The sequence below is a fragment of the Amblyomma mixtum genome, chromosome 1, assembly GCF_055824585.1.
Source record: "Amblyomma mixtum isolate Tamu chromosome 1, ASM5582458v1, whole genome shotgun sequence".
NCBI classification, from domain to species: domain Eukaryota; kingdom Metazoa; phylum Arthropoda; class Arachnida; order Ixodida; family Ixodidae; genus Amblyomma; species Amblyomma mixtum.
Window position 1 is genome coordinate 69,492,510 of NC_143012.1, and position 15,841 is coordinate 69,508,350.

At 47.9% G+C, this 15,841-nt stretch overlaps 3 protein-coding genes and 1 pseudogene across 3 annotated transcripts in view; 2 read left to right on the forward strand and 2 right to left on the reverse strand.

Annotated features, from left to right (window-relative positions):
* The window catches only part of LOC149366670 (flap endonuclease GEN homolog 1-like), a 517,650-nt gene that overhangs the window by 96,081 nt on the left and 405,728 nt on the right, over positions 1–15,841 (reverse strand). The window lies entirely within an intron of this gene.
* Positions 1–15,841, reverse strand: part of LOC149366671 (flap endonuclease GEN homolog 1-like) — a 170,030-nt gene that overhangs the window by 77,662 nt on the left and 76,527 nt on the right. The gene's annotated exons all lie outside the window — the stretch shown is intronic.
* LOC149366674 (uncharacterized) lies at positions 1,335–9,931 on the forward strand (annotated as a pseudogene).
* LOC149366675 (iripin-8-like) lies at positions 13,875–14,990 on the forward strand. Its single transcript, XM_089564699.1, has one exon. It carries the CDS (start codon positions 13,875–13,877, stop codon positions 14,988–14,990), a length of 1,116 nt encoding a protein of 371 aa, XP_089420825.1.

Below are 15,841 nucleotides of genomic sequence, written 5' to 3' on the forward strand. Positions count from 1 at the left end.
AATAAGCGACAGCACGGCGCTCTCCTGCGAATGCTGTGTTCACTTCGCTGAAAAGCGATTACGGCGAAACGCAGCAACCAAGGCTGCGCCAGAACAGTACGAGCTGAGCCGTAGTGGAGACACCAGTGGCATTCCTCTAATGCCATTAATGTGGTGGGGGCCCCCCTTCGCTCTTGCCCGCTAGTATTGTCCGTCTGCCCTGCCGGAACTGCCGCGAGTAGCTCCTGCCTGGTAGACGGACAAGAGAGAAGGCAGTCAGATCTGCAGTGCGTTGCGAAGCGTCTTCACCACAAAATGTCTCGGCGAGTGGAAGAAGTTAACCCTTTCTCGAGGCGCTGCTGGAAGAAAACATTGACGTTTCGTACTGGCAGTGACATGTTCCTCTTGTCCACCTTGGTCAACACATAGGAGGTGTTGCCTTGGTCAACGACCAGTCTTTCGGCAATACCGCAGTTCATTAGAAAAGCTTCCCTGGGCGGCGCGACCCCGCGTGCGTTGTATGCAGCCTTACCTCCGCTTCTCGAAAACTTCCATTCTTCTTACCCTTCCTACTGCAAGACGCCCACAGCTGGTGGCTTTTCCCCAACGTTGGTACTTGCTAGAACCGAAAATGGGTTTTGAGCCCCAACTAGCTTTTGTTTGCTTTTTGTTAGCGTTTGTGCTATCCTACCATCCTTGTACATTCCCTCCTCGATGGTCTACACACAAATCACTTCCTGCTGTGCATGAAAGAGCACCATGGCCATTTTCGCACTTCCGCATAAGATTTTAGCTAGGCTGGCAGCGTTGTGGTCGCCAAAGCTGAACGTGCATGTTCTCACTAACGGCGAAAGCCACAAGCCGGAAATGCAGAGGTTCGTGAACCTCGGTTCTCGAACCGAATGGTGGCGACCGGTGGTTGGTACTAGGAATTATTCTGGGGAGGGGATACTGTTCCCGGCGTATGCTGTTGATGTCGGCCATTTAGTGGCATCACTGTTGGGGACCAGGGGAGGGGGGTGAATACCCGCGTGCCACGCACCTGCGGCACGGCGAGCGCACCTAGCGATTCCCTAGGTTCTCCAGAGACAGGCCGAGGGAGGCGCGGTGACGCCACGTCGGGTTGAGAACAAGGGCAACACCAGAAAACGTCACGGAGAAGCGCATTCCATCGACCAATCAGCGTCTCCGGCCTACCTACCCCCAAACGCTTCTGAACTGATATCAGGAGGTCGCGTTCGTCTTGCCACGCCAAGTCCGGAGGAACAGTGTTCGTCGTTCGTGCTTTGCACACCTGTCAAATTCCATTTTATCTCAACTTTTTGTCAGCTGTGACGCCGTCCGTTCATGTGAAAATGCCCGGTCGGAAGCATCAAAGTGGTGCGTCTAAACGAAAGGCGAAGTTAGAAAGAGAAGATCGTGAAAAGAGGCTGCCGAAGATGACAAAGTATCTTCTGAATGCAGCTTCTGCGGAGCATTATGACTGCTCTACCCAGAGTCCGTACCAATACCCCGATAGTACCGACAGTGCTTCTGTGAAGGATTTGCCAGCTCCATCACTACTTCCTGTCAACAAGCCAGATTTCACTCATCTTGGTTGTCTGGATCCTGGGAAAACCGTGCCAACCTCGTTCGTCCATATATCTGAGCAACCGAGGCTAACCGAGGTCTGTCCTGTTCCATGAGTTAGCAACGTCGTTGCTACTCGGCCCGGCCCCTGCCACGGAACTCCAGGTGTCCTTTCCGCCAGGCCCGATTTCTGCTTCTGCTGATCAACAGGCGCCAAACATCCCCGATGAGCCTCCTTCTACTGACGAACGCCAGCAAACAACACTGCAAGAACCGACTCACTTGTTTCCTACTAGTGCGGCTTCGAGTCATCGTGTTCCCACCCACAAAGTGTGCCTCGAGAGGACTGGTCAGACGGCTTCTCGCTGCGACAACAAAGAAGTACAGACCTCCCCGCAGCAGGAGGTAGGTTGTGAGGTTCTCCAAAGTGACCCTGCTAAGTGGCCGGACGTCATTACTGATAGCTTTCGGAGTGTATGCTTTGGGAAAGGATCAGTGTATTTTCAAAATCGCGCAGAAACGTTTCCGTCTTCCGAAAGACAGTACACAACTCAGAAGCGTTATATATCACCTCATCTTTTCGTGCGAAAGGCTATAAATGGGGAAGCGTACGAGCGACACTGGTTGATGTATTCAGAGTCCAAAGGTTCCGTTTACTGCTTCATGTGCAAACTATTTTCAATTCGAAGCAACCAGAGTACTTTCACCACTCATGGCTTTTCTGATTGGAAAAAAGCAGAAGAAAAGGTTTGCGCTCATGAAAATAGCGTCGAGCAGCGGAACTGTGTGACAGCATGGCTCGCCCGGTCTAACTCGAGCAGCACAATTGACAAGGAGCTGGTTAAGCATCTTGTCACTGAGACCGCTTACTGGACAGAGGTGTAGAAGCGCGTAGTCGTTGTAGTTAAGCTTCTAGCTGAGCGCAGCCTAGCGTTTAGGGGAAGTGATGAAGTTTTTGGTTCACCGAGAAATGGCAGTTACATGGGAGTACTTGAAGTCATTGCCAAGTTTGATCCCTTTCTAGAGGAGCACATCAAACGCTATGGGAACAAGGGAAAAGGTCACCCATCGTACCTGTCAAAAACCATTTGTGACGTATTTATCGAGCATATGGCAAAGGCTGTCAAAGATCGTCTCGTTGACGAAGTGAAACGCGCAAAATACTTCTCTTTAATTGTTGATTCCACTCCAGACCTTACACACGTTGATCAACTGTCAGTTGTTTTGCGATACTACTTAAATGGGCAAGTGTACGAACGGTTTCTTGGATTTGTTCCAACTGAATCGCATACCGGCTTGCATCTTTTCGACACCGTGATGACCCTCTTGACAGCCAATGGCATCTCAATTGGTGATTGTAGGGGCCAAGCATACGACAACGCGAGTAATATGTCAGGAAAGTACAAAGGACTGCAAGCTCAAATAAAACACCTGAACGAATTGGCAGTCTACGTCCCATGTGCTGGTCATTCACTAAATTTAGTTGGCGCGTGTAGTGTTGACAGTTGCCTTGAGGCTGTGAAATTTGTCGCTCTAACTCAGAGACTGTATGTGTTCTTTGCTGCCTCACCTAAGCGATGGAAACATCTTTTGAACAGCATGGGTGAAAGTGGTGACTGTGAGCAGCTTGTTTTGAAAAGTCTCTCTCAGACCAGGTGGTCAAGGCACGCTGAATCACGTAAGGCCATTTTGAAAAATTTCAATGCAGTCTTGTGCTGCCTTGAAGCGATCTCAAAGAATGAAGAAGGAAACGGTGACACTCGGAACGAAGCGCACTCTCTCTTCAAGATGATGACAAAACTAGAGACTGCATTCATGGCAATTTCCTGGAGTGAAATCTTGGAGCGCTTTGAGAAAACGAGCGTAGCAGTTCAGAAACCAGGATTAGACATTTCTACTGCTCTAGAACTGCTGAGCTCTCTAGAAGGCTCTGTTAATTCGTTGCGACCTCTCTTTGATGCCTTCGAGGAGAGAGCACGCACGCTGAGTACAAATAAATGTTATCAGGATGAGGGCAAACGTATCATTTTGAGTAAGCACCCGGATGGAAAAAGCGACAGTGTGCTACGAGGTAGAGAAAAATTTGTCGTGGAGACCTTCAATGTCGTGCTGGATAGCCTAGGCTCTGCTTTGCGCGTGCGAAAGGCTGCCTACGCTGAGCTCTGCGAAAGGTTCGGATTCGTAAAATTGCTGACAGAGGTTGGGAGCGAGGCCTAGCTCTCTGGCACAGCAGGCTGAGAGGTTGGTGAAAACCTACGAAAGTGATTTGGAACCAGCATTTCCCGCTGAAATCGTTCAGTTTGCGAACTTTCTGCACAACTCTGTGTGCAAAGACACGAGTTCCCTGGGAATAATGAAGTTGCTGCAAGAAAGAAAGCTTACTGATGTGTTTCCGAACCTTTCCATTGCTTTGAGAATATACTTAAGCATACCTATGACAAACTGTGAGACCGAGAGATCGTTTTCTAAGTTGTCGCTGATAAAAAGTCGCCTTCGTTCGAGCCTCCTTGACAATAAGTTGAACTCGCTTGCTATCATGTTCATTGAAAGTGACCTTCTCCGCGATCTATCTTTCGAACAGACTATATCTGATTTCGCCTAAGCGAAGGCGCGAAAAATGCCATTTTAAAATGAACTGTTTGCGGAGTACATGAAAAGTTCCAACGACTTTGTTGCATGTATCATCTCCCACCCTCCATGTTAACAATGAAACTCTGAGCAGTGTAATTCAAAAGATGTAAATCTTCGTTGTCCGTCTCTTGTTTGTTCTTGTGATATTGAGCCTGCATGTAATGAGCTGTATTGTTGTTGTTTTTGATAGTGCCACATTTATTTGGTGTCATCTTTGCTTGTCTTTCCTTCAACGAAAGTATTTTAAAATATGCTTTGTAATTAGAGTTGGTAATTTTCATATGTATTCTAGTGAACTTTTTATGGTGTTTGTATTGCCTTAAGTATTGTATATATCTGTTGTATATTTATTGTGTAACGTGTATAACGATTACTGCAGTCTGATACTTGAATTTTAATAAAGAAGGTTTGGGTACAATCAAGCGTCTCCTCGCACGATTAGATTTAGTGATCCAAACAAATCCTAGCTTTTTCAGAAAACAGAATGCAGATTAAGTGAATTCGCTCAGTGAACAGATGTGCTGGTGTTTACAACAGCACGCGTCTCCTAAATTTTGTCGCACTCCTTATAGTAATAACACCGGGATTTTTTCTTTAGCTTTACCAAACTGAAAAACAAATCGGGATGTGCTAGCTTCTTTGAGGTCCCACAGTTTCACTTCGTGCTCCGGCGGCCACTAGGAAAGCGAAACACTCGTTTATGGGCTTATGTTTAGATTTATGGGCTTTAATGTCCCAAATCAACTCCGGCTATACAGGACGCGGATAATTTCGACCACCTCGGGTTCTTTAAAGTGCACTGATGTCGCATATTACACGGGCCTCTAACATTCCGCCTCCAGCGAAATGCGACCGGCGTGGCCGGGACAATTTATTTTGTTCGTTCTTTTTTCTAAGTATTGATTTCGTAGAATGAAGGTGTGAATGAAAGAGAGAAATAGGTGCCGTAGTGTAGAGCTCAGAAATAATTTCGACCACCTGGGGATCTTTAACGCGCTCTGACATCGCACAACACACGGGCGCCTTTTTGCATTTTCCCTCCATCAAAACACGGTCGGACGTGTGGCTGGGTTTGAATCCGGGTACTCGGCTCAGCAGCCGAGCATCTAACCACTGAGCCGGGACTTTAATTCTCCTTTTCAAATTTTCCCCACGAGGGCAGTAGTAAAAGTTCATCGTGTGATCAAATTAATTTTAATAACTTTTAATATTACCCTCTCGGGCACTAATTAACGAGTGTTTCTATTTCCTAGTCGCTGCCGAAGCACCCATCTCAGCTTTAGGAAGCTAGCTCAGCCCGCTTTTCCTTGATGCGCTAGCATTAAAACAGCGCTGCGAAGGAAAACCCGTCTGTCGGCTTGTGTACGGCGTCACTGCAAGAGGAGAGGAGGCGGCGCGCTGCACTGCAGCCCCGCAAGTTGTCGGTCGGCCCACGTGGCTCTTCCGTGGCGTTCGGCGCTCGGCCATATACGCACACGTGTCGGGCGTTCTAAAAGTCGCCTGGTGTTTTTTGCGCTGTAAACCTAATGTTACTGCGTTACTTCTGCAGGAATCCCATTGATCGCCTTCGCTCTTTTTACTTGTTGGAATTAAAATGAAACATGGCATATATTCTAGTCGTGTAGCGGGGAGCAGGAAAGAGGGGGCAAGTAGAGGGAGAGGGGGCCTACATCCGCATTAGCCCAGGGCCCTAGATCGGTTTTAGTAGATGGGCTGCGGTGTCTTGCACCTGACGCTTGGACTTCCTCGTCTCTTGCTGGACTCCAGTGATGACTTGACCCAGTTCGGCGGCGAGGTGCTATTTCCCGGGTGTCCCAGCTAAATGTAACCAACCTTTTAAAAAAGACGAGGTGTCCTAGTCCAGGGAAACCAACTAAAGGTTGTTCAGAGTCGCATGGCCTAGTCTCGAGTAGTTTTTTCATTCATCAAAGTAAATTAGTTAAGCTTAATTAGCTAACTTTTTAATTATAGACTTTAGGAAAAAAGTGTCAATGGAAATGTTTTAGAAGAACTCTAGTTTGGGCTAGTTGGTTCATGATTCAACAGGAAAATGGCGCAAAAGACGTGGACAAAAGAGACAAACACGACAGGACCAGCGCCAACTTACAACTGAATTTTATTTCGCACCAAACCCGCCTTTATGTAGGCCAACACGCCCTAACATCCGTGTAATCACGCACAGGCAGTAGAAAAGATAACTGTAAGATATCTAGCACATGAAGCGCAATAGCAACCACGTAACATACTATCATGACTAAAAAAAACCAACAAAAGTATAGCAAACAACACTAAAACGGTCATGACCAAGCAACTCTTCAACACCAAAAACGATACACACTCATCAGTGATACCAGATGACCAACAAAGAAGCGTGGAAAAAAGGTGAAGAATGAAGCGTTAAGACCAAAGCAGTGTCAAAGGTAAAAAAAGGTTGAAATGGATGAAGAGTGCAAACCTTAAAAATTGGAAACCAAAAACCAGCAGCCACATGAATGATAACCGATGACCAACCAGAAAAAAGATGGACGCGAAGCTGTGACCAAAGTCGGCGTCAAAGGTATAAAAACGAGAAAAAAATTGGAAACGAACAACCAGCAGCCATATGAATGATAACCGATGACCAACAAGAAACATGAAAAAGGATGAATGCGGAGCTCAGACCAAGGTAAGCGTCAAAGGTGTAAAAAACGAGAATAAAAACCGCGCAAAAACCGCACATCGTCAAAAAAATCGTCAAAAATTGCAACCAATGCCAAAGGAAAGAGCGTGCACAACAAAACAAAACGAAGAGCCTACAGAAAACTTTCTAGAAAAGTGTACTCCTCGTTGCTAAGCGTAATGGATGGCTTGCTGACGCATCTGCTCCCTTCTTTCCTGATGTAAAAGGCTTCGACCACCTCTCTCTCAAATCTGTCCTTCCCACTCCTCAAAAAAATAGTTTTCTCGAACTCCGGACGGCAACCCCTGCAGGCTTTGCAATGATCCACTAGAAAGCTTCCTTCGTTATTCCGCAGATTCCGGCAGTGCTCGCTGGCTCGCTCATTAAAACATCGACCAGTTTGGCCAATGTAGCTGAGCCCGCAACTTAAGGGAATCTGGTAAACAACCCGCGTCCTGCACCGTGTGAACTTGTTTTGATGTTTCACAGTACAAGCCGGTTGTTTTTTCCCCGTTAGTCATTGCGCAAAGCTTAGAAAGTTTGCAGGGGGCTGAGAATGCGACCTGAACATTATGTCTGCCTGCTACTTTTTTAAGGTTGTGTGAAACCTTGTGGATATATATACGGTAGTACTGCCACACGGTTGCGTGAAACCGGATCTTTGCTTTTGGGACCTTGCTTCATCTTCTGCAGTATGGCTTCACACACGGAAGTAACCATACAAGAGAGGTATCCTGCTACTTTTAACCGCTGAACTTGAGCACTGAAACTGGACGAGACCATATGGGGGCATGATTTGTTCAAAGACGCTTGCAAGGAGTTCGAAACAATTGCCCGCTTCACAAGCTTCGAATGAGCACTGTCAAAGGGGAGCAAACCTTTCTTTGAACGCGGATTATACATCCAACACAAGCCATCTTTGCAAAACCGTACCCTAAGGTCCAAGAACTGGAGTTCGCCATTTGTCGGGACCTCCTTAGTAAAACTGAGGCCTTGGCTGTGTTCTGAAAACACGGACATAGTCCTTGCGACCGCAGCGTCTAGCTCATGCTCAGAAGTGTCTTTAAGGATAACTAAGAAATCGTCAACATACCTATGTACAGAGACTACGTGCGGATCAACAAGGTGGCATCTTATGTCAGCTCCTACAATGGAGAGAAAAATATCACAAAGGGCGGGAGCTACAGACGAGCCAATGCATATTCCCTTCTTCTGAACAAAGAATTTTCCATCAAACAAAACAGCAGTCGAACTTAGGTAAAATTCTAACAAAGAAATGAAATTGTCAACGCTTACTCCTGCTGCATTTTGAAAAGGGACTTCGCCGGTGGACTGGATGTTTTCCCTGACAGCCTTTAAAAGTCCTTGATGGGGAACGGAATAAAACAGCTCTTCAATGTCGATGGAAAACCCTGTGTAGTGCTTGGGGGGCAAAGACTCCAGGTGGTTTTGCACCTCGCACGAACTGCGCACAAGAAACGGGTCCTTGCCTACCAGGCGTCCAAGGTGGGTTTGAAGGTAGCTACTGACAAGACGTTGCCACGTCCCCCTTTCCGAAACGATGGTGCGTAGCGGTAAACCAGGCTTGTGGTTTGCACTGTTCATCCATTTCAACCTTTTTTTACCTTTGACACTGCTTTGGTCTTAACGCTTCATTCTTCACCTTTTTTCCACGCTTCTTTGTTGGTCATCTGGTATCACTGATGAGTGTGTATCGTTTTTGGTGTTGAAGAGTTGCTTGGTCATGACCGTTTTAGTGTTGTTTGCTATACTTTTGTTGGGTTTTTTTTGTTGGGTTTTTTTTTAGTCATGATAGTATATGTTACGTGGTTGCTATTGCGCTTCATGTGCTAGATATCTTACAGTTATCTTTTCTACTGCCTGTGCGTGATTACACGGATGTTAGGGCGTGTTGGCCTACATAAAGGCGGGTTTGGTGCGAAATAAAATTCAGTTGTAAGTTGGCGCTGGTCCTGTCGTGTTTGTCTCTTTTGTCCACGTCTTTTGCGCCATTTTCCTGTTGAAATGTTTTAGATCGCCTCGAAAAACCGCCAGTAGTGCTGTTTCCATCACGGTACGATTTGCGTAGCTTCATTTATCGGTCTTAAAAGAAAGTTAACACGTGACCAGTTCCTCGCTCGCATCTCTGCCCCAAAGTGCACCCAAAGTCTCATCGAGGTGAGGACTTCAGAAAAACAGAATTTTATTCTCTAAGGTGCATCTTGGGACGTTGAAGTGGCACGGTTGTCATGTGGAAGCTTTTTTTATTGTCTGAATTACGGTTAACGGCCGCTAAAAAAACTATTTTACGCAAATAGTACGTTGCTGCAAATGTTTCAGCCAGCGGTTTTTCAAAGCGATCTGCAACTTTTCCATTGACACTTTGTTCATCAAGTCAATAATTAAAGTTACCTTATTAAGATTAACTAATTACTTAACTTTGAAAAACGAAAAAAATGTTCCAGGCTAGGTCACACGACTCTAAAGAACCCTCAGTTGGTTTCAGATGGCTAAGGCATCCCGTGTTTTTTAAAAGCTTGGCTACATTTAGCTGGAACACCTGGTATATATTCATTTATAACCACCAGGGCTTTACGTGCCGAAAGGTGCGTAGATGTTCAACACACGCATGCCGTTGTTCAAATCCGTGGAAATGAAGGGACCTTCAATATCTCGGTCATGGCGCAGCATCTTCACTCCGAGGTCGCGAAGGAAAACAAGAGCCCCCCCCCCCCCCTTCCCCTTGTCCCAAAGCTCCAGTACGATTTCGTACCGAATGACGTCTCGACTTCCCCTTGCTTAGCTGCCCTCGTGAGGGCGCGACAGTTCAGCGTGCCTAGTACAAGAAAAAAAGTCGTGGTGGTGGGGGAGGGGGATCGGGAGGGGGGTTGGTTAGTCAGACTACGGAAGGGTTCTCCTCCAAGTCCACCACAGGCGAGGTGAGAGGGTAGTCTGGAGATGAGTCATAACTATTGTCTGAAACAAACTCAGTCACATGCCTTGCCCCCACAGAACTCCCAGAGGGATGGCATGCCTTTCTCCTCATCGCTGTCAGACTCGTTTTCGCTGGAACTAGCTAGGCGTGGAGGGTGATTAAGACAGGCGCGCTTTGTTAGGGGCCCTCCATCTGAGGAACTTGAGCTTGCTTCTGGGAAGTTGTTCTTTGTCTGCTTCTTGGTCTTCTTCCTGGGGCTTCGCTTCCTCTTAGGGTGGGTTCACTTGGCCTGTGTTTCTTTGTCCTCGTTGGCCTGGTCCCAGGTGGCCGGAACTACGTCCACTTCCCTCCCGTGAAATCCTGAACACCACGTGAACGGCGACCACGTGAACGGCGCGTGCCGTTCACGTGGTCGCCTTCTCTTTTTGCTCGACACGACGCATCAAACTAAAAATGAACCATTTGGTACAAGGAAGTTTAGTAACTTAAATTCCACTTTGTGCAACTAATGCGGTGTTGGTTCTTAAGCATAAATTAAAAATTATACTGTAAATCATGTTGCTAGTGTCTTCACGCAGACTGTGTTTCGCAAAATTCGGTGTTATTTAATCATTTTTGTTTTTGTTCTGTGATGGCCATAATTAAACTTATCATGCATCTCTTTGCGGGCTTGGCGCTTCGTGAGGCCATCGTGCAAGAGCAGGACGAGTAATTTGTTTGAATGCAGCCCGATAGTCCCCTCGCAAGTGGAGTGCAACGATTACTTCAGATATGACTGTTCAGTTCACTGGAGGACAGCTCCGTTGAGCACTTTATGGATGCCTCAGCCGTGCCACAGCAGCTTGCCGAGCTGCGTTGTCCAACCTGATTGGCACGCACCAAGCTTGAAAATAAATTATTCTCCCACAGCCTCTTCCACCATGCTCTTGGGCCCCCTTTCTTTACTCCCCAGGGTGGCTAGTGGTAGCGCAAGCCACCCTGTGTGCGCCAGAAGCGTAATTCTTGTAACTCAAAGCAATAACCGGGTCTTTTTTCTGGGAATTCTTTGGCACCCTAATTTATGAATATTTGTTAAGTAGAATGGGTATTATAACTAAAAGGTAGGCAAGGATATACAGCGCAGCAGGAGAGGAAACCAACCCGGTAAAAAGTCCAATTCTTTGTAAATGTCCGTTACCTGCAGCAACATTTGGCTAAAATTAATTCAGGGCGAAACGACAGGTTCAACGTTGCGGTCTTCGAGGCGCGTTTCCCAAAGGCTATGAAGCCGATGAATCTCAACCCCTCACCGCTTAGGAACGCCGCAATGCTACCATTCGAAGGCAACGCGCAGAAGAATCGCTAGAAGGACGCGCATACCATTGCTTACGCAATTTACCCGGTTTAACCAGAGCTAAACCATTGGCAATTTTTTTTTTGCATTCCTTCCACGAAGACCAGACACTGCGGCCAGGATTCGATCCCACGACCTTGTGATCAGCAGACGAATGCCATAACTACGTAGTCAGCAACCGCGGCTGGTCGGTCAGCTAGAACCACAAGCGGTAGACGGTATAGGATACTAATTTACAGAATGTAAGTGAATGCATTCCGGGGATTAGTGGGGCAGATGGATGGTTCACACACACGTGACTGTGGGCGAATTAGAAAGCTGTCACCTCCCCACCAGCCTGTCCTTCATGTCAAAGCTAGGGATAAGCAGAATTCGAAATGTGTACTTGACGCATGAGGCGCAGCCAAGCTCGAAAATGCACAGTATAATCTGCAAATCATTATCTGTATTACTTCGCTGGAATAAAATAGCTCAACGTTCAGTGATTGCTCCCTGAAGATAATCTTAAATCTTTTTAAATAATATTTTTGCAGATAATCTTGCACTCAAGCCGGATCGAAATGTACTGTCTCTTCGCCAAATGGGAGGCGATGACCAAAGCGGCAAAATAGGGCGACGCGCTCTCCATGCCCAATTTTCATGAGACCGCGGTTAATCCTAGATTAAGCTGTGGTTAACCTTGGCCCCCCTACCCCGATTTCACACTAGCAGATCCAACGGAATCTGTCTAGGGAGGGAATCGGTACACCCCATAGGCCGGGAGGGGGCCCCTTTGAGGGGCATTTAACGCTTCGTTCTTAAAGGGACCATGAAAAGAATTAAAAGACGCTTGTAAATGTTAGAAGTTATGCTCAGAAGCACTGACACCAAGTATGAGTCTTCGGGACTGAGCCGGCAATTTATTATGGCTTTTTAAAAATCGCGTTTTTTAAAATTCGCGGGCCGATTGGTGTCTTCGTAGGGAGCGATTTTGAAACCAAAACCGGGAAAACAGACGTCACTAGTCCCATGACGTCGGTAGGCCACCACACGCTGTCATTCGCTCGAGCCGCGGCAGCTACAACGTCACGGGCACACTTCCGGTAGCTGTGAAAATCGTCTGCTCGAGGCGCCGCGCGACCCTCTCGGGCCAGCGCGGGCCAGGGCACGCATATGTTTCCAATTTACCTCTGCCGCCTCTTTCTGCCGGGAGTTCGGGAGCAAAGAAAGCGCCGAGACCGGAGAAACGCTGCCGACGCACGCTGCTCCTCGGGAGTGCGACAACCGGAAGCCGTAAACCGAACGTCAGCGAATGACGTATTCATGGGCGGAGCCCAGTCCCGGAGCTGTTTTCTTTATTTTTTCTTGGTGCTCCGCGCGTATGAGTTGAGGGGGGAGAGGAGGAGCGTGATTTTTAATCGTCTATAACTTCGTTGTTATTCATGCTAGCTCGAAAATTCTTTCGCTGGGGTGACGAGTGATGGATTGCCTATCTTTACGTAATCTCAATTAATTTGTTTCATAGTCCCTTTAAGTGAGACGTCACGTGAAAACTATTTGTGGACTGTGCAAAAATTTCTTGTTCAATATCTTGTTCAATATGGCCTGAAATTCCCAAAATAATTCGATGCACCTGGTGCAGGCGCAATCTGAAAAAAATTCCAAAGTTGCCTCAGTAAACCGGGTGAGGAGTGTATACCGCGAATTGTATTAGTAATATTTTTTTTTTACGCACAACCACGTATTTCTTCGCCTAGCATTTTATAAACAGGGATCCACAACAAAGAGAAACCGATAAGATGGCACTTTTGTCGACAAAAAATATGTCCGCCAGCCGACGTTTCGACCATCCGTTTGCCGAAACGTTGGCTGGAAGGCTGAGCCTACCCCCTTCGACCCTTGTTCGTTTTTCTTTCTATAAATAGAAACAATTACTCCTCTCTGTAGTTACATTTTCGTGCAATGCCTGTAAAGGCCTGGGGGTTCGTAAATCAATGTACATAGCACCTCGCCGCCGAACTGGGTCAAGTCATCACTGGAGACCAGCAAGAGACGAGGTAGTCCAAGTGTCAGGTGCAAGACACCGCAGCCCATCTACTAAAGCCGATCTAGGGACCTTAGTTCTACATCTGTGTATTGCACCTATCTATCGCACAAAGCGAAAGCATGAATCCGGTTCTCGGTAGACGAGACTTCTTAGAGGTGACCACTTCGCCGTTCCCAGAAATATCCGCCAGATAGTCAAGCCAACGTTCGTCAAGCCTGGCAGGAAAGGAACGCTGACTAATATGCCTACCCAGAGTAACATCTGCTGACATCTGTCCATCTGCCTCAAAGACAGTTCCTTTGTGCCCTTGGTGAGGTCACCAAATAATCTATGGCAGGGTCTTTCGAGAGTAGGCAGCAGAGCATTCTTTCCCACACTGGAATTTCTGGAAAGAAGGCACAGCTGGGTCTTTCCGCGGCTTTGTGCGCGTCCCAGTCGGGAAGGGGCGATCCATTGTCCGGACTGGAGGGTACCGCGCCCTTCTTGCTGTTCCTGCTATGATGAATCATGGGCGTGGCTTGACTCACGTGCTTCAAAGCTAAGCCAATCAGAACAGCGTTTTTTCAAGAGAGAGAAAATTCTTCAGGCGCCATTCGCTGTGCCTGGCCGGGGTAAAAATCGAAACTCCCATTGGCCACCGCAGAGGAAGGGGGAAAAAGCAAAAAAAAAAAAAACACCACTGCCAGTCGGTATAAAAAGAGGCGCCTTACATGCGACCTCCAGACCTCGGAAAACATCCACCATGAGGTTTGACGGTGCGCCGCTCGTGAAAGCTCACAACCACTTCGCTGTGAACCTCCTCAAGCGCTTGGCGATGGAGAATCCTTCTTCCAACGTGTTCTTCTCGCCGACTTACATCGCCGCCGTTTTCGCCATGGCCTACGCCGGCGCCGCGGAAAGCTCGGAAGACCAGCTGTCATCGGTGCTGGGTCACACCGAGGTCGGCCTCACGGACAAGCCCTGGGTCCTCCAGGCGTACAGGCTCCTCCTCGAGCGCACGTACTCGAACGTGACGCTGGAAGTGGACAACATAGTCCTGGTGCAGGACAGCTTCGAAATCGACGAAAGATACAGGCAGCAGCTGCACGATGTGTTTGACGCAGAGCTCATGTCCGTGGACTTCGCCAGCTTCGGAGTCGACCCCGCGGAGGTCAACGCTTTCGAGCGAGAAAACATCGACAGCATCCTGCCCGAAGATGAGCCGCTGGGCATGATTCTCTACCTGTTCAACACCGTCCACTTCAAGGCTACCTGGCTGACCATGTTCGACCCGTGGGACTCAGGGAACAAGTCCTTTTTCAACCTGGGTACCACCGAGGTCAGTAAGCCGATGATGCAACTCACCAGCCACTTCCCCTACACTCGTCTCGACGTGCTCGGCGCGGCCGCCGTGGAGATCCCGTGCTCGGGACACAGGTTCGCCATGGTGGTGCTGCTTCCGGACTCCGCGGTGGAGCTCGCAGAGCTCAGGGACGACCTGTCGCTTGCGGTTCTCGAAGACCTCGGCAGGAGTCTCTACCCCTGTCTGGTAGCGCTCAGCCTGCCCAAATTCAACGTGAGTGTCAGCTACGACCTGGTGCCCACCATGCGAGCCCTGGGACTCAACGTCGTCTTCGGAGAGTGGGCCGACTTCAGCGGAATCAGCGCGACCACGCCGACCTACATCTCGGCCGCCTTCCAAAAAGCGTCTTTTGAGGTCGATGAAGAAGGAACCGTCGAGCCCGCAGTGACCCCCAGTTCGGCGGATGGACCTCCACCGGATATCACCCCGTTCACCGTGGATCGCCCGTTCATCTACTACATCAGGGATCGAAAAAACAACCGCATTTTTTTCATGGGTGAGATCCACAGCCTTTGAGATGGGAGTCATCGTCCTCTGCACGAGAAGAATTTCAACTGAAGGAGCGGTTCCACGGCAGGCAAGCGTCTGAAAGGTCGGGTTGAAATAAACTACTCATACTTTCACTGCATTTCTGAGACTTCGTTTTTATTCCCCGTCTGAACTTCCTCATTCTTATTAGTGCTTAGAGGAGTATGCCAACGGCCCTTGACATGGGCGTCCGGAAGGGGGGGGGGGGGCAAGTGGGGCGACTGCCCCCCTCCTGGAATTGCGGTTATTTATGCACTAGTAGAAAACAACTACACAGCTTGATTAGCACGCTTAGGTGATATTAAGTTATCGGACTTTGCTTATTGAGTTCAATTCTTTGTTCATTAATAAATTCTGTTTGTTCTCCAAGCCTAGCCCTAACTTTTGTTTCATGTGCGCAATTTATACTACAAATAGTTCCGTTTTGGTGCTAACCTACCGCCTCCCCTATACCCGGCCATCGGGTGCACCCCCATGGAAAAAGTTCTGCGGGCGCCCTTGAGCCTATTCGTAAGGCCCATTAATATCCTCACACAAAGGCCTTACTTCTTAGATTGAATGTCCCGCAAAAACGTAGCATCTAGTGAGAAGCACAGATAGTTTAAGGGAAGTAAGGAACAATGGGGATTTAACATAAGGGGTCACTGAATTGTGTAACAAAGGAGAAAGCGGATCATTTTGATGTACCTGACCGCTTCCTCTGAACATGGCTGTCATCTGTAATGCTTACATCTATTCTCAAAACCAGACCAATAAAAAGTGTAGGCTTCCCAAGAACTCATTCTTTGGGTAATTTTTCACTTAATTGGGACCTTTCCTTGTAAGTGAGCTAGTATGTA

Excerpts from the sequence above, each read along its gene's own strand:
- LOC149366675 (XM_089564699.1), top strand. The coding sequence starts at position 13,875 with ATGAGGTTTGACGGTGCGCCGCTCGTGAAAGCTCACAACCACTTCGCT.